This window comes from Rhinopithecus bieti, unplaced genomic scaffold (assembly GCF_001698545.2).
Source record: "Rhinopithecus bieti isolate Rb0 unplaced genomic scaffold, ASM169854v2 scaffold_63, whole genome shotgun sequence".
NCBI classification, from domain to species: domain Eukaryota; kingdom Metazoa; phylum Chordata; class Mammalia; order Primates; family Cercopithecidae; genus Rhinopithecus; species Rhinopithecus bieti.
The window spans coordinates 136,661-158,886 of NW_016802972.1; the positions used below are offsets into that span (position 1 = coordinate 136,661).

The 22,226-nt window shown below is 51.7% G+C and overlaps 2 protein-coding genes across 2 annotated transcripts in view; one reads left to right on the top strand and one right to left on the bottom strand.

Annotated features, from left to right (window-relative positions):
- The first annotated feature begins 230 nt into the window (after positions 1 to 230).
- On the top strand, positions 231 to 883 carry COX6A2 (cytochrome c oxidase subunit 6A2). Its single transcript, XM_017869256.1, has 3 exons — positions 231 to 398; positions 500 to 636; positions 758 to 883. Exons 1-3 carry the CDS (start codon positions 326 to 328, stop codon positions 839 to 841), a joined length of 294 nt encoding a protein of 97 aa, XP_017724745.1. The 5' UTR covers positions 231 to 325; the 3' UTR covers positions 842 to 883.
- A 1,138-nt stretch (positions 884 to 2,021) lies between these two features.
- Positions 2,022 to 22,226, bottom strand: part of ITGAD (integrin subunit alpha D) — a 32,249-nt gene continuing 12,044 nt past the window's right edge. The window contains 24 exon segments of the mRNA XM_017869148.1: positions 2,022 to 2,223; positions 3,681 to 3,727; positions 3,730 to 3,790; positions 4,050 to 4,151; positions 4,294 to 4,407; positions 4,599 to 4,676; positions 4,788 to 4,895; positions 5,054 to 5,132; positions 9,655 to 9,734; positions 9,834 to 9,917; positions 10,027 to 10,143; positions 11,544 to 11,685; positions 11,928 to 12,001; positions 13,199 to 13,330; positions 13,585 to 13,739; positions 14,991 to 15,148; positions 15,270 to 15,400; positions 16,713 to 16,922; positions 17,014 to 17,154; positions 17,341 to 17,483; positions 17,693 to 17,822; positions 19,674 to 19,747; positions 20,270 to 20,420; positions 20,517 to 20,670. Coding sequence (XP_017724637.1) covers positions 2,110 to 2,223; positions 3,681 to 3,727; positions 3,730 to 3,790; positions 4,050 to 4,151; positions 4,294 to 4,407; positions 4,599 to 4,676; positions 4,788 to 4,895; positions 5,054 to 5,132; positions 9,655 to 9,734; positions 9,834 to 9,917; positions 10,027 to 10,143; positions 11,544 to 11,685; positions 11,928 to 12,001; positions 13,199 to 13,330; positions 13,585 to 13,739; positions 14,991 to 15,148; positions 15,270 to 15,400; positions 16,713 to 16,922; positions 17,014 to 17,154; positions 17,341 to 17,483; positions 17,693 to 17,822; positions 19,674 to 19,747; positions 20,270 to 20,420; positions 20,517 to 20,670 — 2,779 coding nt within the window. The 3' untranslated portion in view covers positions 2,022 to 2,109.

Genomic DNA, 22,226 nt, shown 5'->3' on the forward strand with positions numbered 1-22,226 from the left:
TAATTCATTCTACAAATATTTATTAAAGCCCAACCGTGTGCCAGCCACCAGGCATAGAATAGGGAACAAAATAGTTTCCCTGCAACTATATAAAAAGAATGGCATGTTGTACTTTAAATGCCCCTTTGCCAAAATGAGAGGCACAGGACAACAGCTGTCTGGAGACGATCTCAAGCCAGTCAGGACCCATTTTAAATATAGAAACCCCTAAAAATAGCCGCTCGCGCTCCAGACTTAACAGGTGATTGGCCCAGAGAGGGGAGGGGACCCCAGGCCACGGTAAAGGGAGCGAGGACAGCGCTGGTTCCCGGCTCTCCGCACCGCCATGGGTCTGCCTCTGAGGCCCCTGACCCGGGGCTTGGCCAGCGCTGCCAAAGGAGGCCACGGAGGGGCAGGAGGTGAATGGGGAGCGGGCGGACCCCGGGGCTCCCCTACCCTGCCCACCCGTTCCCGGGCCCGCCGCCCCAGGCCCTCCGCGCTCACCCCACTCCCTCCGCAGCTCGCACCTGGCGCCTGCTGAGCTTAGTGCTGGCGCTGCCCAGCGTGGCCCTCTGCACCTTCAACTCCTATCTCCACTCAGGCCACCGCCCGCGCCCCGAGTTCCGTCCCTACCAGCACCTCCGCATCCGCACCAAGGTACGCAGGACGGGCGCGCGGGCGGCCCCGGGGTGCTGCGGAGTGCGTGGGGAGCGTGGCGGGGGAGGCGCGGACTCCGGACCCACGGCGCTCACGCGCGCTCCCTCTGCTCTCTCCACAGCCCTTCCCCTGGGGGGACGGTAACCACACTCTGTTCCACAACAGCCACGTCAACCCTCTGCCCACGGGCTACGAACACCCCTGAGGCCCCGGACGCCCCCAGGCGCAATAAAGGTGTGAAGCTTTGTGTCTGAGGCTCTATGGGGAGGGCGGGGCCACTGGGAGTGCACCCAGCTTGGTAAGCGCCTGTTCTGCGCCTGCGCCTTGCGCGGTGGGAGCTCCACGTGCTTTTCCCACGTCGCTGATACTGGGGTGCTTGAGGGAGCCTCCTCCACGCACAGGTAGGTGATCCCAGCTCCCGCTCTCTCACCTAGTAATAATGAGGCCTCTGTCTCACGCACACCTATTAAAAATTAGGGCTGTAGGCTGTAATGGGCTTCCCCTTACACCGAATCCTCACAGTAAGGCTGGGAGTAGGGTATAATTTTAGTTCCCCTTCTCCAGAGGAGGACCTGAGATTCTTGGGAATTAAATGACTTGTCCAAGTTCAGGCAGCTCGCAGAGCCCCCCTGGGAGCCCAGGGCTGCAGATCCTGAAGTCTTACTTCTTGCCTGACACCTGAGCCGCTGGTGTCTGTGAACCCCAGCTATCTGGATTTCAGACGGAGGCTCCACAGTCCTGTGTGTGAGGCCTTGGGACCTAATGCTGGATTTGGAATCTTTTGGTCATTCTCTATAATCTTTCTTAATGGGTCTTCTATTTGGGAAATCACATGCTCCAAGCCTGGCTTTCCTGGCTTCTGAATACCCCATCCAAGGGGGACAGGAGTTCAGATGAGCTCTGGACATTTCTTCACCTCCTAGGACAGCCTGCCCACTTACCATTACGGAGGAACCTGAAGTGTGTGCAGAAACCCATGACCAATGCATCCTGCGTGCACGTGCATGCGCACGCACACACACACTCTTTGAACCTCTCCCCTGAGACGCCTCTCAGCCCCATCAAGAAAAGATGACCTCAGGCTCCCATCACCATAGAAAGTGAGAAAACTTTTTCAATGCCCACAAACAGGTTCCCCCAACTATTGCCAGAGAGGCACTCAGGTCCCTGGGTTATAGCTCTTCCATGCAAGGAAAATGTGCTATAAACATCCTTGTTTCGTGTGACAGTTCTTATGCACATGAAAATTTATGCTGGCACCATGCCTGTTTCTGTAAAAAGTGGGTCATCACTAAAAAAGGTAGACAGATATGTAAAAATATTACAATCTCTACCTCTCTTGGAAGGTGCTTAGCACCTGGTAGGTTGCTCAGGCCAGTGCAGATCTATGCAGAAGTTGTTTCCATGTAAGTTGATTTATGGTTGCAAGCAAGACCAGCCCACAGGGGTAGAGATAAACAGGAAAGTGGATTATTAGGACAAAGGCATATTTGGGGCCCCACAGCTGAAACCTTCCCCGCTGAATGTGGCAGTGTCTTCAGGCTTGTTCTCCAGCATTTCCTTGTAGTGGCGTTTGAAGAAGCCAAGCTATCAGGGAAAATAAATGAGAAAAGCTGGGTAAGGCCGGGCGCGGTGGCTCACACCTCTAATCCCAGCACTTTGGGAAGCTGAGGAAGATGGGTCACTTGAGGTCAGGAGCTGGAGACCAGCCTGGCCAACGTGGTGAAACCCTGTCTCTACTAAAAATACAAAAATTAGCTGGGCATGGTGGTGCGCCTGTAATCCCAGCTACTCAGGAGGCTGAGGCAAGAGAATCGCTTGAACCCGGGAAACGGAGGTTGCAGTGAGCCGAGATCATGCCACTGCACTCCAGCCTGGGCGACAGAGCAAGTCTCCATGTAAAAGAAGAAGAAAGGAGAAGAGAAAAAAAGAAAAGAAAAAGAAAAAAGAAAGAAAGAAAAGCTGGGTAAGAGGGCAGGGAAGAAAATTGGGAATAAGAAGAAGCTGAGAGAGAAGAGGAGGCAACTAAGCTAACTTACATTTGTGTGCGAGAACCTTTATGTGAACAACAGCTATCATATATCGAGCATCTGCTGGCCCCAAGCACAGTAGGTACACACACGACCCGTGGCAGGACAGCATAGATCCAGGCAGATCTGTGCACATGCCCTGGCCTCATTTCTCTCTCACTTCAGCCACTCTGTGATATAAGCATTATTATCATTTCAAAAATGAGAAACAGCGGGGCACAGTGGCTCATGTCTGTAAACCCGGCACTTTGGGAGGCCGAGGTGGGCAGATCACATGAGGTCAGGAGTTCAAGACCAATCTGGCCAACATTGTGAAACCCTGTCTTACTAAAAATACAAAAATTAGCCAGGTGTGGTGGCATGTGCCTATAGTCCTAGCTACTTGGGAAGCTGAGGCATGAGAATCTTTTGAACCTGGGAGGTGAAGGTTGCAGTGAGCTGAGGCTATGCCACTGCACTCCAGCCTGGGCAACTGAGTGAGACTCCACCTCAAAAGAAAAAAGAAAAAAAGAGAGAGAGAAACACGCTCAGAGAGGTGGAGCAACTTGCCTAACATTAAACAGTGAGTACATGATAGAACCAAAATGTGTGTCCAGGCCTGCCTGCCTCCACAGTCTGAGTTCTCACTGTACCACCCAGTCTGTAGAAGGGCTTGGGTCGGATGCTGGTGGTGTCAAGAGTGGGATAAGGCCAGATGTAGTGACTCACGCCTGTAATCCCAGAAATTTGGGAGGCTGAGGCAGGCGGATCACCTGAGGTCAGGAGTTTGAGATCAGCCTGACCAACATGGTGAAACTCCGTCTCTACTAAAAATACAAAAAAGTAGCCGGGCATGGTGCAGGCCACCTGTAATCCCAGCTACTCGGGAGGCTGAGGCAGGAGAATCACTTGAACCCAGGAGGTGGAGATTGCAGTGAGCCAAGATCACACCATTGCACTCCAACCTGAGCAACAAGAGTGAAAACTCTGTCTCAAAAAAAAAAGAAAAAAAAAAGAGTGGGATAAAACACTTGCCTTGTACAGTGTGGCTGTGATGAGCGCCAGCAGTAGCAGAGCCCCACAGAGCTGCCCATGATGATGGGAATGGCGTTGTAGACCTTGTATTCTTCTAGCACCATCTCCATCTGATTCAGAGATCAGAGAGCGTCCAGCCTCCTGCCATCCCGGATGCCTCCCAGGTTCCCCAACCTTTAACTCCCTCCCCTCCTCCCTGAGGCTCTGCTCTAAGGGTTGAGACACAGCAGCACCCGTGCCCTGAGGGACAGCTGTCGTGCCCAGAGACCTTCACCCTCCTCCCCAAGGCTTGCAAACCCCACCCAGCACCACGGATGTAGCCCTAGGGGCCTCTTTCCAGCCTGGTCACTGCCCCAACATGGTCTTTACCTGAGCTCTCATAAATGCCTCCTGTCCTAGAAGCTGGGAGTACACGGATGTGTCGAACGTAATTTCAGCCACACTCACGACCGACACCTTCTTCTGCGATGTCTGCAAAGGGGTTGGGGAAACTTGTGGAACTGGCTCTGGTGGAGGCTTAGAGCTCCAGGGATGCCCTGGCTTGCAGATGGGCACAGACATGCCAGGTCCTGCCTGAGTCCAGGGCAGGTGCTCTGCCACTGCCCTCACACACCTGGTGGACCCAGCCAAAACTGAGTTTGCCCTTCAGGGTGAAATCCAGCTCCTCCTGGACGCTGAAGGAGGGGATGTCACAGCGGAACTGCAGGCAGCCAGCAATGGAGCAGTCCTGGGGCAGAAGAGGGGTGAAGCTGAGGGGTTCTTCACTGAGGAGGGAACCATAGGTAAAATATGGTCAGGTTTGGGGTGGGGAACAGATGAACAGTTACAGGACATGCACGGAACTCTGCGGCCTAGCGGTACATTTCTCGGTATCCCTGGTGGGGCTGATCTTGCGGTGGGGTTCAGGGACTTTCTTACCAGCACGGGACTTCTTGAAATCTGGGTCAGGAAGTCAGAATGCTGGGGAGGTTTTCTCTCTGATACACAGGGGAGACTCTGGGGAGAGAGAGAAGCAGTTAGCCATAGAATGAGCAACATGTCCCTGGTAAGAGGGAGTGCTGTGCTGTGGGATGCCAGTCTGAAGAAAGAGGAGAGGCAGGCAGGTACCTGGGATGGGGCCTCCACGACCACATCCCACAAGGCCACCCCGTTCAGCAGGACAGGAACCCAGAAGTTAATGCTGATGGACAGATCTCGCTGGCTGAGGTTATTCACCTGCAGGAAATCAAGGCAGAGTGTTATTGTGGTCTCTGGAGCCTCCCAAATGCCACTTCCCTCCTGGCCCTACCCCAAGCTCCTCTCCATCTTCTCCACCAACTTCCAACTTTATCCACACTGTGGAAGGCAGACATGGATACTCCCTAGACTCTCACGCGGTATCGATGCTCAGCCTCTTTCATTTTCTTCTCATCAGAGGTTGCAAAGTTGAAGTACTTGGTGGATTCTTCCTGCCTGGAGAGAGAGCCTGTGGGTGAAAACAGCCCTGAAACTGTCCCCAGTTGTGCCCTGTCCTACTGCAGAGAGCTCTGTTTGGCCAGGCACATTTCTCAGGGAAATAATAATGGACATTATTTGGCTGGGTGCAGTGGCTCATGCCTGTTATCCCAGAACTTTGGGAGTCTGGGGCAGGAGGATTGCTTGAGCCCAGGAGTTCCAGACCAGCTGGGGCAATATAGTGAGACCCTGTCCCTATTCAAAATAAACAAATAAAAGATGGTCCCACATAACCTTTGCTGCCTCGGCTTCAGCTCCCCTCCCTCCGATGTCCCTTGCCCCATCACCCAGATCCACTAGCTCTGCCCTGCACACCTCTGGCTCTTTCATAGTCTCATGAGTTTGCTCAAGCTCTTCTCCTTGGAACGTTCTTACTATCTCCCATTTTGGAAATTTACACTTAAAACCCAACTTAAACCTCACCTCTCCTACATGGGGCAAAGGTGTTTGCATTGCTTTCTCTAATAGGTAGTGGTTGGCCTCTGGTAATGCTTACAGAGATTGCAGCAGAACAAGTTACCCTAAGGGGACTCTAGGAATGAGAGCTAGATCACTCAGGAAGACATGGACTGAGGGCCCCTTCATGGTGGGAATGAAGAAAATAGATTCAGCTGTCCTGGGGCAGGTGAGTAAATGTGAAGGAAGATGGTGCCTGTGCACAAGCCTATGGAAGGGACGTCAGTGTTCCAGGAAGCAGGTGGGGTCTTTCCACCCAAACCTCCTTCAGCAAACACAGGCTGTGTGGTTGGCACTGGGGTTCAAGTTAAGCCATACTCCCTGGTTTTAGTAATAATGAACAAGCTGGCCAGGAGAGGTGGCTCATGCCTATAATCCCAACACTCAGAGGGGCTAAGGCAGGAGGATCGCTTGAGCTCAGGAGTTCAAGACTGGCCTGGGCAACATAGAGAGACCTTGTTTCTGAAGAAAAAAAAAAAAAATACAAACATTAGCTGCACGTGGTGGCACATGCCTGTGGTCCCAGCTACTCAGGAGGCTGAAGCAGGAGGATTGCTTGAGCCTGGGAGGTCGAGGCTGCAGTGAGCTACATTCACACCACTCCCCTCCCGCCTGGGCAACAGAGTGAGACCCTGTCTCAAAACAAACAAACAAAAAGCAAAAGTAAGCAGAGCAGCAGAGGGACCTGCACCTCGCACGCAGCAGCCAGACCAGCCGCACAGAAGCAGCCCCAGCAGTCCACCCCACATCAGCCTGATGACTAAAAACATGGACTCCAGTGTCAAACTGCCTGGGTTCACATCTCAGGTTGACCACTTCCTACCTGAGTCACCGAGGCAAGCCATTTCACATCTCTGGAACCTGTAGCTTTTCACTCTTTAAAATGGGGATGCAAACCATAGCACCCTCTGTAGTAGAGTTGTGACCAGGGCTTGGTAGTGCCCAGCACACAGGGAGTCCTCCATAAATCTTAGGGGTTTATTTTTCCCTAAGTATGTCGGTTTTCCTCTGTGCCTCCCACCCCAAACCCTTCTCTCTGTGCTTCTGTTTTCTCACCTTAAAATCTAGTTCTAAGCCTCTTTTCATTTTTAAAATTTTATTTTATTTTCATTTTAAATTTTGTTTTGGTAGAGATGGGGTCTCGCTATGTTGCCCAGGCTGGTCTTGAACTCCTGGGTTCAAGCCATCCTCCCATTCATGCCTGTAATCCCAGCACTCGGTCTCCTAAAGTGCTGGAATTACAGGCATGAGCCACCATATGCAGCCTAAGCCTGTTTTCAGATCTAAGTAAACCACTCAGCTTTCCCCAGTCCTTGGAGAGGCATGCCATATACGGCCATAGGCATGGGCTCTGCAGCCAAATTGTCTGGGTCTGATTCCTGGTTCTGCTGCTCACTTGGAGATTGACAGGAGCAAAGTATTTCACTTATTGATGTCTTTGTTGATGAAAATAGGGGTAACAATATAATTATTGTGAGGATTAAATAAATGTAAATACATATAAAGTACTTAAGATGATGCAAGAAAACCACCTTAAAACAACAGCAACATACAACGATGCCTGACATGGGTACATATAGCTGTAAGCTCTTATTGTAAGTATTTCCCTGTGGATAGAAAAGGAAACGTACATGTGACTTGAAAAGACAATGACACTGCTTGATCTCCCTCGTTCCTTCCCCTAACAACTTAATATATCAGAAGCAACAGCAGCCAGGTGTGGTGGCTCACACCTGTAATCCCAGCACTTTGGGAAGCCATGGTGGGCAGATCACCTGAGGTCGGGAGTTCGAAACCAGCCTGACCAATGTGGAGAAACCCTGTCTCTACTAAAAATACAAAATTAGCCAGGCATGGTGGTGCATGCCTGTAATCCCAGCTACTCAGGAAGCTGAGACAGGAGAATCACTTGAACTTGGAAGGCAGAGAGCTCAACACTGCACTCCAGCCTGGGCAACAAGAGTGAAACTCTGTCTCAAAACAAACAAACAAACAAACAACAACAACAAATTAGCTAGATGTGGTTGTGCATGCCTGTAATCCAGCTACTTGGGAGGCTGAGGCAGGAAAATCGCTTGAACCTGGGAGGTGGAGGTTGTGGTGAGCCCAGATTGCACCAATGAACTCCAGCCTGGGTGACAGAGCGAGACTGTCTCAAAAAAAAAAAAAGCAATAGCAGCAAACTCCGTCCCACAGCAATGTTACAGGCTTTCAGCCCAGTGTGTGGGATGCCTTGCTCTGTGTCCAGTCTGGCCTGCCCCTGCGCCTGCACCCACCTGAAGAGCCCTCTTGCCTTCAGCCCTACACTTGCCCTTCCTGCGCTGCCTGGGCCGGGCTCTTAGAGACCTTCCCAACAGTTTCTCACACCTCTGCCCCACTCTGAGTTTTATAGAAACCCGACCTTTTCTTTCCGCTGTGTGGTGACAGACCATAGCCTGTTGGGCACAAGCTCCCCAATTCAGGGTGCTCAGAAAAGCCTTGATCTCCATCTAGCAGCTTTGCTTCAGCACATTCACATTTAATACAAAGGACAGGATGTGTTTCATGTTAAAAAAGGAAGCCTTTCTTTTGGAGGCAGAGGGGGAAAGGCACAGCCGTGGCAAAGTGTGTGTGTCCCACCAGCAAGTCAGTTTGAGAGAAGCAGCAAGAGCTATGGTATGTATTATTAGGGTACAAATACACCAAGATACATTCCAAGAAATTAATCGTAAGGCTATTTCTTTTTCTTTTTCTTTTCTTTCTTTTGTTTTCTTTCTTTTTTTTTTTTTTTTTTTTTTGAGACACAGTCTTCCTGTGTCACCCCCGAGCTGGAGTGCAGTGGCACGATCTCAGCTTACTGCAATCTCTGCCTCCCAAGTTCAAGCGATTCTCTTGCCTCAGCCTCCCCAGTAGCTGGGATTACAGGCATGTGCCACTGCACTGGGCTAATGTTTGCATTTTTAATAGAGACAAGGTTTCACCATGTTGGCTAGGCTGGTCTTGAACTCCTGACCTCAGGTGATCCGCCTGCCTCAGCCTCCCAAAGTGCTAGGACTACAGGTGTGAGCTGCTGCGCCTAGCCTTAGGCAATTTCATCCTTGTGCAAACATCATAGGTTACACTTATGCAAACCTAGATGGTAGAGCCTACTGCACAGCTAGGTGATATGGTGTAGCCTATTGCTCCTGGGCTACAAACCTGTGCAGCATGTTACTGTACTGGATATTGTAGGCAGTTGTAACACAATGGAAAGTATTTGTGTATCTAGACATAAAAAAGGCAACAAGTTGCACTACAATGTTACAACTGTTATGGCATAACTAGGAGATTTTTCAACTCCATTATAATTTTAGGAGACCATCCATAGTAAATGTGGGTCCATTGTTGACAAAAACACCTTTTTTTTTTTTTTTTTTTTTTGAGACAGAATCTTGCTCTGTTGCCCAGGCTGGAGTGCAGTGGTGTGATCTCAGCTCACTGCAACCTCTGCCTCCCGGGTTCAAAAGATTCTCCGGCCTCAGCCTCCTGAGTAGCTGGGATTACAGGCATGCGCCACGACGCCCAGCTAATTTTTTTTTTTTTTTTTTTAGACAGAGTCTCACTCTGTCACCCAGGCTGGAGTGCAGTGGCATGATCTCTGCTCACTGCAACCTCCGCCACCCGGATTCAAGTGATTCTCCTGCCTCAGCCTCCCGAGTAGCTGGAATTACAGGCACACACCACCACGCCCAACTAATTACTTACGTATTTTTAGTAGAGATGGAGTTTCACCATGATGGCCAAACTGGTCTCGAACTCCTGACCTCAGTTGAACCACCTGCTTCAGCCTCCCAAAGTGCTGGGATTACAGGCGTGAGCTACCACGTCCAGCCCAGAAACATCTTTATGCAGCATAAACGTTATTATATAGGGCTGTTCACCCACAAGGCATCCCAAAACAGGAGAGCTTAGATGTGCATCATTGGAAGAGCAAGCTGGGACTCAGCGGGAGTACCAGACGTAGAGGAAGGCCAGAGGTCCAAGGGGAGGGCCAGGGACTGGGCACCTGCTGATCACAGTGTAGACTGCATACTTCACCGGGAGCTCCAGCTGGAAGGTGGCCTTGCTGCTTGAAGCCTTATTGTTCTCGTTAGAGAAAGAAAGGGGGGACCAATGGGAAGGAATCCAGGAGAGGGGTCTCTAGCTGGGGAATGAGATGAGGGTGGGGGACACCCTGGCCTGTACCCACCTGCTTGCACTGGCCCTCATAAGCATCCTGTCTCCCAGGGTGGCCTTGGAGGAGACATCGAATGTGACTATGAAGGTGCCCTGATGGAAGGAGAAGGAAAGAATGGGGATAAAAGGAAGGGCATGGTGGAGTGAGGGACGGATTGGGACAAGGGAGGACAGTGATGGGGATTTGTAGGGAAGCACTGACATTAGAGCCCTCATGGACGATGGGGTGGTTGACACTGCAGCGGCTGCTCCTCAGGCCCTCGTCCTCAGTGGGCACTGTCTCACATGCCAGGCGCAGGGCACTCTGATGGGGCTGCTTCTAGGAGAAGAGAATGAATTTTAAAAAGTTACCCACATGCATGTGTGGGCTTGATACACAGCAGTGGTGACACTGCAGAGCAGTAAGGAAAAGGACAGACTTTTCTTTTTTTGTTAATTTTTTTTTTTTGGGGGGGACAGATTCTCACTCTTGTCACCCAGGCTGGAGTGCAATGGCATGATCATGGTCCACTGCAACCTCCACCCCCCAGGTTCAAGCAATTCTTCTGCCTCAGCCTCTCAAGTAGCTGGGATTACAGGTGCCTGCTGCCATGCCTGGCTAATATTTTTGTATTTTTAGTAGAGATGGGGTTTCACCATGTTGGCCAGGCTAGTCTCAAACTCCTGACCTCAGGTGATCCACCAGCCTTGGCCTCCCAAAGTGCTGGGATTACAGGTGTGAGCCACCTCGCCCAGCCAAGGACAGACTTTTCAATCAATTTCCATCAATGCCAGGAAAATTGACCCCAAAAAAGAAAGAAAGAAAGAAAAGTAAAGAAAGAACAAGAGGAAGAGGAGGAGAAAGAAGAAAGAAGAAAAATAAATTGGATCCCTACCCCACTCCATACATTAAAATAAATTCCAACTGGATTAAAGACTTAAATGTGAAAAAGCAAAACCATGAAGCTTTTGGAAGATAATATAGGGGGCTATTTTCATAACCTGGAAGTGTTTCTTAAACAGGACCCACACACAGAAAAAATATGGTCAGGTGCAGTGGCTCATGCCTGTAATCTCAGAACTTTGGAAGGCTGAGGCAGGAGGATTGCTTGAGCCCAGCAGTTTGAGACCAGCCTGGGCAGCATGGTGAGACTCTGTCTCTAAAAAAAATAAAAATTAAAAATTAGCTGGGCGTAGTGGTATGCACCTGTAGTCCCAGCTACTCAGAAGGCTGAGGTGGGAGAATTGCTTGAGCCCAGCAGGTCTAGGCTGCAGCAGTGAGTGGTGATTGTGCCACTGCACTCCAGCCTGGGTGACAGAGTAAGACTCTTTCTCAAAAAAAAAATAAAAAAACAAGAGAGGGAGGAAGGGAGGGACGGAGGGAGAGAGAGAGAAATACAAGGAAATGATGACCACAAAGTCAGAATAGTGATGACCTTTGGGGAGAGGATGGAGCTGTCATGGGGAAAGGTACACAGGGAGGGGGTTCTGGGGATACTAGCAGCGATTTATTTCTTGACCTGGATGTTAACTCTATGGTTTGTTTAATATTATTCATTAAACTGTATATATGCTTTACACACCTTCTCATTCTCTCTGTGTGTGTGTGTGTGTGTGTGTGTGAGAGAGAGAGAGAGAGTGCATATCATCACAGAAGAATTTTAAAGAACACTCTGTAACTCCCAGGGCTACAGGGCAGGGGAGAGGCCCCCTCCCACTAGAGCCTACAGCAGTTGTTACCTGGGCTCCCAACACCCGTCGGTGGGACAGCCCTGCTGGGTAGTAGAGGCTGACCACAGTTCCGTAGGAATCCTCGCCCGCATTCCACACAGTCACAATTACATTGAGCTCCAGGGAGCTCCCCACGGTCAGAATCTTCAGGCTGAAGGGAAAGGACTGGGAGTGGAACTCCACTGAAGGGAAAGGCTGGGAGTGGGATTCCACTGGAAATAGACAGGAACTGGGAAGGGCAGGGCAGCCCCGGAACTCTGGCGCTCTGGGCCAATAACATCCCAGTCAACATCACTTTTGTTAGAAAGAGAGCCAGAGAGCAGCACAAGCATCCCAGGAGGATGCAGGACTCGGAAGCCCGAGTGTCTGGATATGAAAGGAGTTACAGCTCACCCTGAGAAGCTGAGGGTGACACCCAGGTCCCCTTCACAGAGGCTGTCTTGCCCACAGTTCTTCTCAAAGGGGAGCTGCAGCAAAACAGTACATTCTGTTCCCATCTGACGTCTTAGTTTTTCTCCAAGCCCCACCTTAGAAGCACCCACCAACATTGAGCATTACTAAGCCACTGCCCCCAGCACTTTGCTGGACACCAACAACAGGTGCAGGTGCGGTTTGGAGGTTGGCACATAAAAGAAAGATAGGACAAGATCCTTGGCTTCAAGGGACATAAAGTTCAGTTGAATCACATCCAGCTTATCCTGGAACAATTATTCCACAAACATTATTAAGTGCCAATAATTGTGCAGGTTCTGGGTTGGGTGAGGGCTGAGGGAAGGTGGAAATGACAGGCAAATTCAACATGGTTCCTATGCTCAAGGAAACTACAGTCCCAAGACAGCCTCAAATGTAGATGCAGATGGTTATAACAGCTGTGTGATACCTGCTGTGGCACCACCTTGGTGTAACAGGGACCAGAGAAGGAGCGGCAGCTGCTGAGTGTGGCCTTCAGAAGAGAGGGAGGTGCGGCTAGAGCTTCGGCGGGAGAGGGGAAGAGAAGGCAGAAGGCAGTGTTTTCCAAATGAGGGGCGAAAAAGGAACAAAGGCACAGAGGTAGGAATGAGGAAACTTGGGAGGGATCTGGGAATGAACAAGAGAGTCTGTGCTAGGGAAAAGGAGGAACCGCCTGGGATGTGAGGTGGGAGCAGAGCCTAAGACCAGAAGGGAGAGCAAGGCTGGTGCATTTACTAAAATCATGCCTAGTAAGGGGGAGTGGGATGCTGTGAAGCCAGAGAGGCCAGGAGGCCAAGTCAGAGAGGACATCAGAGGGAAGGACCGGGGTCTTTGTAAATGCAAGGGGGATTACGCAGGGGAGTGAAAAGCCTAGATTTGTATTTTAGGGCCGGTCGACTCCAGCTCCTCTATGGAAAATGGGTGGGAGGGTACAAGAATAGACATGGGAACCACTTTGTGTTGACTCTGGTGTAGGTAGGAGAGAATCGAGGGGCTGGGTGAAGGCAGCAGCTGGGACCAGGAGGAGAATGGGGTGGACGTCAGGTCAGTCCTGGAGACAGAACCCACAGGCCTGGGTGTGAGGAGGAGGGGAGAGACTGGAGTCAGGTTTCTGGGCTGGATGTGGTTGGGTGATTGGGAGCTACAGTGGATCCTTAAGTGCATGGAGACAAAATGAAGTCAGCACATCCCTGGGACTTCATTGGAAGACTCACAGAAGCAGTGAAGAGGTCTTGTGAGCCCATGGCCAGCACAGGGTACAGGTTCTGTGGGGAGGGGATGGGCTCTCTCACCAGCGAGAAGTTGAGGTGCAGAATGATGAGGCTCACCACGTCCTCCACACAATCCTGAGGGAGAACAGGCTTTCAAGAACCTGCAGTCCTCTCTATGCTCCACCACAAGTCCTCCTCCACTGCATCCACTCCCCGCTGCCCTGACAGTGCCCCCTCCAAGCAGTGGAGCCAAGTGCTCCTGCCCCAACTTTCCTCTCTCCAGCCCCAACATCCTAACCCTTCCCACCTCGCTCAGCAGAGAACGGGGGTACTCCAGGCCACCCTTGGGCTCCTCCTCCCTCCCCCTTCTCAGAACCCAAAGTCCTCACTTTCAAAAGCAGCTTCAGGGTTTCACAGTGAACCCCTAGTCCCAGGGTTTTTCTTCGAGTCAAAGTCGGGTTCTTGGTTTCATCGAAAATGGCACGAGAAGTCAGACGGCCTGGGTCCAGTGCCAGATCAAACCTGACAGAGCTTTGGACGTCACCTGAAGTGCAGGGGAGAGTGGAAAATGAAAAGGCAGAAATAACCTAGAATGCTCTGTTTTCATTTATTTGTTCATGCAATACGTGTTTGCCAGACACTTTTACGGGCCATGATCTGTACCACGTGCTGGGGATACATGTGGAGAAGATAAATGGACAGATGGATGATGGATGGATGGATGGATGGATGGATGGATGGATGGATGGATGGATGGCTAGATAATAGATAAATAGATGATAGATTAAATAGGTGATAGATGATAGATAATAGATGATCGATTTGGTAGATGAGAGATTAGATAGGTGATAGATCAGATAGATAGATGATAGATAATAGGTGATAGATGGGTAGATAGATGATAGATTAGATAGGTGATAGATTGGTAGATAGATGATACATTAGATAGGTGATAGATTAGATTAATAGATAATAGATAGATGATAGATTTGGTGGATAGATGATAGATTAGCTAGCTAGATGGATATGGCCCCACTCTCATGAACCTCACAATCTAAAAGAGAAACCAAGCACATGGGCCGTGATGTCACAGCGTGATCAGTGCAAGGGGAGGCTCTCCTGTGGTTCTAAGGATAGCACACTCGCTGGACCTGGCCAGGCTGCCATCCCAGATGGACCATGGCTAAGCAGCCACCCAGAGAATGAGCAGGAACCAGGTGAGGAGTGGGGAGAACATCCGGGACCATGGGGACAGGGCCTAAGACCGGAAGGGAGAGCGAAGCTGGAGCATTTGCGAAAAGCGTGCCTAGTAAGGAAGAGTGGGATGCCATGAGACCAGAGAGGCCAGGAGGCCAAGTCAGAGAGGGCATTGGAGGGAAGGACTGGGGTCTTTGTAAATGCAAGCGGGGGTTACTCAGGGGAGTGAGGAGCCCAGATTTACATTTTAGGACCAGTCGACTGTAGTTCCTCTGTGGAAAATGGGTGGGAGGGTACAAGAAGAGATATGGTAACTGCTTCGTGTCATGACTTTGGTGTAGGTGGAAGGGAATCAGGGGCTGGGGGAAGGCAGTGGCTGGGGCCCAGGAGAAAACTGGGTGGACTTCAGGTTAACCCTGGAGACAGAACCCACAGGCCCAGGTGTGAGGAAGAGGGGAGAGAATGAGCCAGGTTTCTGGCACAGGTGTTGAGTGGATGTGGAGGTGAGATTGGATTCCTGGGCCCATCCCATCTTCAGGATGGCATTGGGGCCCCTAGTGGGATGAGGGGCCAGGGCCTCTTTATGGGGGAAACACACCTAGCTGGTCCAGTGAGCTTTTCTGGATGGTGAGACAGATGGTAGCATCCCCAGCTTCCAGGGCACTGGGCCCCTCTTCCCAGCACCAGTACACAGCCTTGGCCACCTCTCCGGGGCTGAATCTCATGGTCACCCCCACTTTCAGCACTGGCAGACTCCTGAGGGGCAGGGTAGTGGGGAGGACAGAACACTGGCTTCCGGGAGGATAACAAGGCAGTGGGGGCCAGCACCGGTGAATCAGACACAACACGGGAGGGCAGGATGTTGGGGAGTTGCTACCTGAGCAAGAGCACCTGGCCCCGGGCCCCCACGGCCAGGTCCATCAGTCCGTCCTGGGTGAGGTCCTGACCCCCGCTCAGCACCTGCCCAAAATACTGCAGCCTAGGGGAGAGTTGGGAGCCGGCGATCCGCTGGCCAGAAGAGAAAAGGGTGAATCAGGCTGGAAGGTGGGGGAAGAAGTTGGAAATAAGTAACAAGGGGAATATGGAGGTAGGACCGTGGGAAAGGGAGAGGAGGGGTGAGTTGTGAACAGATGTCACCAACAAGAGCCTGAAAAGAGGAGGCAGGAGTCGGGAGATGATTGCTAAGAAACAGATGTAGGAGTGGAGATTGGAAGGGTGTCCTGGTCACCCAAGTGTCATTCATTCAATCAGTCTCTAGTTCCAGTTCTGACTCCTACACATATGAACCACAAGGCCGTGGGCAAGGACTCAATCCTTCTGTGCTTCCATTTGCTCATCTTTCCAGTGACCCGCTGGCCAGAGAGATGGGAGAGGCAGAAGTAAAGGGAGGCGATGGGAAGGTTTGAGAAGAGAGATTTGGAAAAGAGATTATGGTGAAAGAGGATCTGAAAAGAGAAATTGGAAAGGAGAGATGTGGGGATAGAAATTGAAAGCAAATAGTCCAGGTGGCTCACACTTGTAATCCCAGCACTTTGGGAGGCTGAGGCGAGCAGATCAGCCTGACCAACATGGTGAAACCAAATCTCTACTAAAAATACAAAAATTAGCCAGGTATGGTGGCACACACCTGTAATCTCAGCTACTCGGGAGGCTGAGGCAGGAGAATTGCTTGAACCCAGCAGGCAGAGGTTGCAGTGAGCCAAGATTACACCACTGCACTCCAGCCTGGGAGACAGAGTGAGCCTGTCTCAAAAAAAATAAAAAAGAAAGAAAGCAAACAGGGTGAGGACCTTGGGATCCCCAAACAGAGAAGGGGGCTCTTTGGGCCCAACCCGTCATGAGGGTAAAGGTTGGTGAGGAAGTAAGAGCATAATAATAGGCCTAGAATATATTTGTGTATTCATCACTGGTCAGGTCACTCATGAACCTTCAGTGAGTGCAGTGGTGATTGCCTTAGCACTCTCACTGTTATTTCTACAAGAACACTAAGAAGTTGGTTTAATCATTTCTGCATTTTATAGAAAGAAACTAAGGCTGACCAAGGCTGTCAGTCACCTGCCTAAGGCCACACAGCTCAGGATGGCTGGCCAGGCCAGGGATTTGAACTGACCTCTGACCTCAAAGCCTGCTCTCCTAACCATTAAGCTGCCCACACAGATGGAAGGCTTTCCAGAACAGAGAGAAGAGAGATGACATGTGCTTAGCTGATGAACCACTGAAACAAGGAAGGGAATGGTGACAGAGACAGGAGGCTGCATTCAGTGAACTCAGGACATTGGAAAGAGCTGGGACTGGAAGAGGCTGAAGACAGGGGCCTCACCTGGCTGTGGGAGGGGCTGATGCTGGATTCTGAGGCTCCGTGAAACAGGTAGACAGCACCCCGGTTCTCCTGCTCTTCCGGGGCCCCAGTGGCCACATCCGACAGCTTGTCCCCATTCACGTCCCCCAACACTGTCAGGGCTGCCCCAAAGCAGTCCCAGGGGTGGCCGTGCTCCCCACAGAGAACAGCTTCACACTGCCACTGCACCCTCTGCTGAACATAAGCAGTGTCAGACCCCGACCCAGGCGACCTCCCCACCCACACCGGACTCCACTCAGCCCAGGTCCCATCAGCCACTCACTCCCCTGGGCAAGGGACACATGGACACCTGACCCCCTCGGGTCTGTTCATAGTAATGGGGGGCCCCGATGAGGATCAGGTCAGTGCTGCCATCACCATCCACATCCACAGAGCAGAGGGAGGCCCCGAAGTAGGAGCCAATCTGTGGGGCAGAGCCTGGGTCATGCTGCCTGTCCCTGCCAGAGGCAGCCCTGTGGGCAGGTCCCACCTCTCCCCAGGTACCAGGACCTCCCCCAAAGCCCCCAAAGCCCCTCCATCCTCTCCCCAGCCCCGGCCCCAGCCACGGTCCCCACCCTCATCTTCCCCTCTGGCTCCTGTCACGCCCAACCTGCGTCCCCGTGACTTCGGCCTTCAGCCTCCATTGCCTGGACACCTGGGTGAAGATGGCAGCCTTCCCGGTGTGCTGGTAACGGGGGGCCCCCAGGACCAGGCTCTGCACCCCCTTCCATAGGGCTAGCTCAGTGGAGTAACCTGAGGGGCCCAGGCCTCAGCACAAAGGCCCCATTCCCCTCGCCAGAACCCTGGACCCCCACCTCAGGCAGCTCAGCCCCCTTCTCCCCTCCCCAGAACCCTGGACCCCACCCTGGGCAGTGCAGCACCCATCCTCCCTCTCCAGAACCCTGGACCCCATCCCAGGCAGCGCATCTCCAACCTGTCCCCAACCCCTGGCCATTTCTCACCGAGGTAAGAGTCCCTCATGTCCACATTCTCCTGAGACATGTTGATGAAGGTAGGGCTCATATTTGGGGAATACAAGAAGGCACCTCCAGACCAGCTAAAGCTCCCCACAGCCCCCAGGACGAGGCCATCCTGGGAGGAAAGAATTCCAGGGCTGGGCAGAGACTGGAGCAGGAAGACAGCATGTCCCAGAGACACGCCTGCTGCCCGCATCACTTGCCATCCAGGCCTTTCTTCTCTGTCTTCCCAGCCCTCACCAGCAGTCTCTGTCCCCACAGCCACTGCTCCACCAGCTCACTCTCCTCTCACTCACCGCCCTATCTGCCCCCGCTGTGCTCACCGCTGCCCCTCTGTCTACTGCCCCAGTCCCAGGCTTCCCCAAACCCAAATGTGCAGCCACCCTTGCTGGAAAACCATTGCCAAGGCCCTTCCGGTGGCACCTAGGACCCTTCCCCATCAAAGCCATGAAGCCTCCCTCTGTTCCAAAGCACATCAAGCCTTTGGCCAGGACACCTCCCTCCCCTTCTCGTTTTCTGGGACTCAGCTCATTTCCCCTTCCTGGAAGAGTCAACTTCAACTTCACCCTTTTTTTTTTTTTGAAACAGGCTGTTGCTCTGTCACGCAGGCTGTGATGCAGTGGCACAATCATAGCTCGCTGCGGTCTTGAACTCCTGGACTCACGCAATTCCTCCTGAGTAGTTGAGACCACAGGCACGTGCCATCATGCCTGGCTAATTTTTTTAATTTTTTGCAGAGACAGGGTCTCACTATGTTGCCCAGGCTGTTCTCAAACTCCTGGCCTCAAGTGACCCACCGACGTCAGCCTCCTAAAGTGCTGGGATTACAGGTGTGAGTCACTATGCCCGGCTGGAAAAGTCCACGTCAATGTCACCTCCTCTGTGAGGTCTTCCTCAGCTCCTTCTAGGAGCCACAGGCATTTCCTCCTGGGTATACTTTCTTTATTGCTTTTTTGAACTTTTGATATGGATAATTTAGAACACATATAGAAGTAGAAATCAATGTATAATGAACCCCCAAGTACGTGTGACCTACCTTCAGTGATGGAGTTCTTGACCAGTCTTGTTTCATTTCACCACCCGCTAGACACCCCCAAATTACTCTGAAGTAAACCCGTCCGGGATTTTTTTTGTTTTGTTTTGTTTGAGACAGAGTCTCGTTCTGTCACCTAGGCTGGAGTGCAGTGGCACGATCTCAGTTGAGTGCAACCTCTGCCTCCCAGGTTCAAGCGATTCTCCTGCCTCAGCTTCCCAAGTAGCTGGGATTACAGGTGCGAGCCACCATGCCCGGCTAATTTTCTTGTATTTTTAGTAGAGACAAGGTTTCGCCACGTTGGCCAGGTTGGTCTCAAACTCCTGACCTCAAGTGATCCGCCCGTCTCAGCCTCCCAAAGTGCTGGGATTACAGACGTGAGCCACAGTGCCCGGCCCAATCTGGATCCTTTGAACACACACGCACTTCGAAACCACGTCTGTGATCCCACTTGGTCCTTCTCAGCCTCCAGCCCTCTTCTTCCAGGCTGCCTGGGCTCCCTGGGCTCTGGCAAGCCCAGCTCTCTCCCTCCGAGGACCTGGGTCCTGCCTCAGGCAGACCCAGGTCCGCCTGGCACTTGCTTTGTCCCGTGCCCAGAGCAGTCTCCCCTGATTTGCCCAGGGCCGGCTTTTTCCATTACTGAGACTCCTCTGGCCATCTCTCTCTCTACCCTGATGCTCAGTGCTGTCTGAGAGGCTCTTGCTTACTGTCTCTTCCACTAGAATACATGATCCTTGAGAGCAGGAACCCAGGCCACCCTCTTCCCTGCTGTGCTCCTGGCCCCTAACATACAGCGTGGGGGCCTCTCCCCAGCAAGAAGGTGAAATTGAGGATGGGGTCTGATCTTGTTTATGTCTGGCTCCCAGCCCCCAGCCCAGGGTGGGCACAGAATTGATATCCAAGAGCTGTGGATTGAGGGCAGACTCTACCTACCATTGTGAGGGCTGCGCTGAAGCCTTCTTGGGACATCTCATGCTGGAAGGAGCTGCTTGCCCTGGACTGGGTTCCTGTAGGGAAACAAGTCAGTGAAGTTCCTACAAGCTGTGAGACACATAAGGACTCAGAACACAGGGAGGAGAACATGATCTGAAGCTTGGGTTCCAGAGAGCAATTTTGAGTGAGTTGTGAACAGGAATGGCCCATCAAGACTGCGCAGGACAGGCCGAGAGCGGTGGCTCATGCCTGTAATCCCAGCACTTTGAGAGGCTAAGGTTGTCGAATGACCTGAGGTCAGGTGTTCGAGACCAGCCTGGCCAACATGGCAAAACCCCACCTCTACTAAAAATACAAGACTTAGCTGGGCATGGTGGCGCGTGCCTGTAATCCCAGCTACTCAGGAGGCTGAGGCAGGAGAATCACTTGAACCCAGGAGGCAGAGGTTGCAGTGAGCCAAGATCGTGCCATTGCACTCCAGCCTGGGGACAAAGTGAGACTCCATCTCAAAAGAAAAAAAAGAAAAAAAAAAAGACTGCACGGGACAATTGGGTGGGGACCCCTTGGCTCCCAGGAGCACCCTTGCTCCTGTTTACCCTCAACTGCATAGATCTTCTCCTGCAGCTGCTTTTGGATGCTGCCAAGGGCTGCAAAGTTGTCCACCTTGAACACGTGGTCCTGTGGAGGCGCTGAGCCGATGGTGTTCAGCTCCTGCCTGGCGGTGGGTTCCTGGAAAGCGTGTCCCACCTCCAGCAGAGAGGCAGCTGAGGAGGAGGAGCCCAGCAGCACTGCACTTGCAGGAGGTGCAGGCTGAGCCTGGCCAGGGGTGAAGAAGAGGCGCACCCCGATAGCATAGCGAATGATGCCAGCCTTCTCTGCCTGGGGGATGACATCTCTGTATTCCAGGGGGTCTTTGTATTTCTGCCCATCTGTGATGACAATGAGGATCTTCTTGGCACTTTTGCGGGCCCCGTTCTTATGATGAAATAGTTGTGTCCTGTCAGGAAGGAAAGGAAGATGACTCTACTGAGATATGATTGATTCTGGAAAGACATCATTTGCCGTGCTCTCATCTGGAGAGGCTGCGGAGTCCTGGCACCCTCACATTCTATCAGGCATGTTAGGGAATTGATTTGGCCATTTTTGGTTTTCTTTTGAGACAGAGTCTCACTCTGATGCCCAGGCTCTGGAGTGCAGTGACGTGATCTCGGTTCACTGCAACCTCCACCTCCCGAGTTCAAGCGATCCTCCTGCGTCAGCCTCCTGAGTAGTTGGGATTATAGGTGCCCACCACCATGACTGGCTAATTTTTGTGTTTTTAGTAGAGATGAGGTTTTACCATGTTGGTCAGGCTGTTCTCAAACTCCTGACCTCAAGTGATCCACCAGCCTCAGCCTCCCAAAGTGCTGGGATTACAGGTGTGAGCCACCGTGCCCAGCTAATTTAGCCATTTTTGAAAGCCACACAAAACATAATTAGATCAATAATATTCAATAACATTCTTTGTTTCTAAATTCTATCCAAGGCTGAACTCTCTTCCCCAGAGGAAGTGTGGTTCAAAGCAGGGGCTTTGGAGTCAGGCACACTTTGGGGATGGGACTTAACCTCTCCGGGCCTCTGCCTCTCTCCATGTATGATGAGGATGACTGTGCTGTAGCTGTCTCAAAAGATGGCCCCCAGTGAACCACACTTGGTTCCCTCCCACAGTGGACCTGGCCTCGCTGAGTCCCAGTCTCATCAGTCGCATGTGGTGGAAGTGACACCATGCCAATTAGAGGTCTCAGAAGCCTTGGTTTCTTTTGCTTTTGCACTTTTGGGAGCCCTGAGCCACAATGAGAGAAGTCTGGCTGCCCTATTGGAGGCACCCATGGAGTGGTCACATGGAAGAAGGCCACCAGAAGTAAGAGGCTCAGCCGTCCCCACCAAGTCTGCCTTCCAGCATATCCCCCCCAGGCACCAGACACTAGGTTAGTGCTGGGTTGTTTAACTCACTTAATTTGGGAATGGTTTGTTAGGCAACAGTAGATAACTGAAACAAGTAGTGTCAGGTTATCCTGAAGATTAAACAAGGTCAAGCTTTTACTGTGAATGGCCTATGGGTGACTACTAATTAGATGACAGCTGTAACAAACAATTAAACATGTACCTATCGGCCGGGCACAGTGGCCACACCTGTAATCCCAGCACCTTGGGAGGCCAAGGTGGGAGGATCATGAGGTCAGGAGTTTGAGATCAGCCTGACCAACATGGTGAAACCCCATCTCTACTAAAAATACAAAACTTAGCCGGGTGTTGTGGCGCGTGCCTGTGGTCCCAGCTACTCATGAGTCTGAGGCAGGAGAATCGCTTGAACCTGGGAGGCGGAGGTTGCAGTGAGCTGAGATCACACCATTGCACTCCAGCCTGGGCAACAGTGAGACTCTGTTTCAAAAATAAAAGTAAATGCCTGCTCATGTAACTCTATAAACTCAGAGCAAATACACACAGGTGCCAAATATGATATTGGAAATAACCCAAATATCCAACACTGGGGAAAGGGTTTAGCCAGTCATG

Bases quoted from the DNA above. Each gene is read 5' to 3' on its own strand.
- COX6A2 (XM_017869256.1), top strand. From the start codon at position 326: ATGGGTCTGCCTCTGAGGCCCCTGACCCGGGGCTTGGCCAGCGCTGCC. The intron at 399-499 runs GTGAATGGGGAG...CTCCCTCCGCAG, and splicing joins AGGCCACGGAGGGGCAGGAG to CTCGCACCTGGCGCCTGCTG. The intron at 637-757 runs GTACGCAGGACG...CTCTCTCCACAG, and splicing joins ACCTCCGCATCCGCACCAAG to CCCTTCCCCTGGGGGGACGG.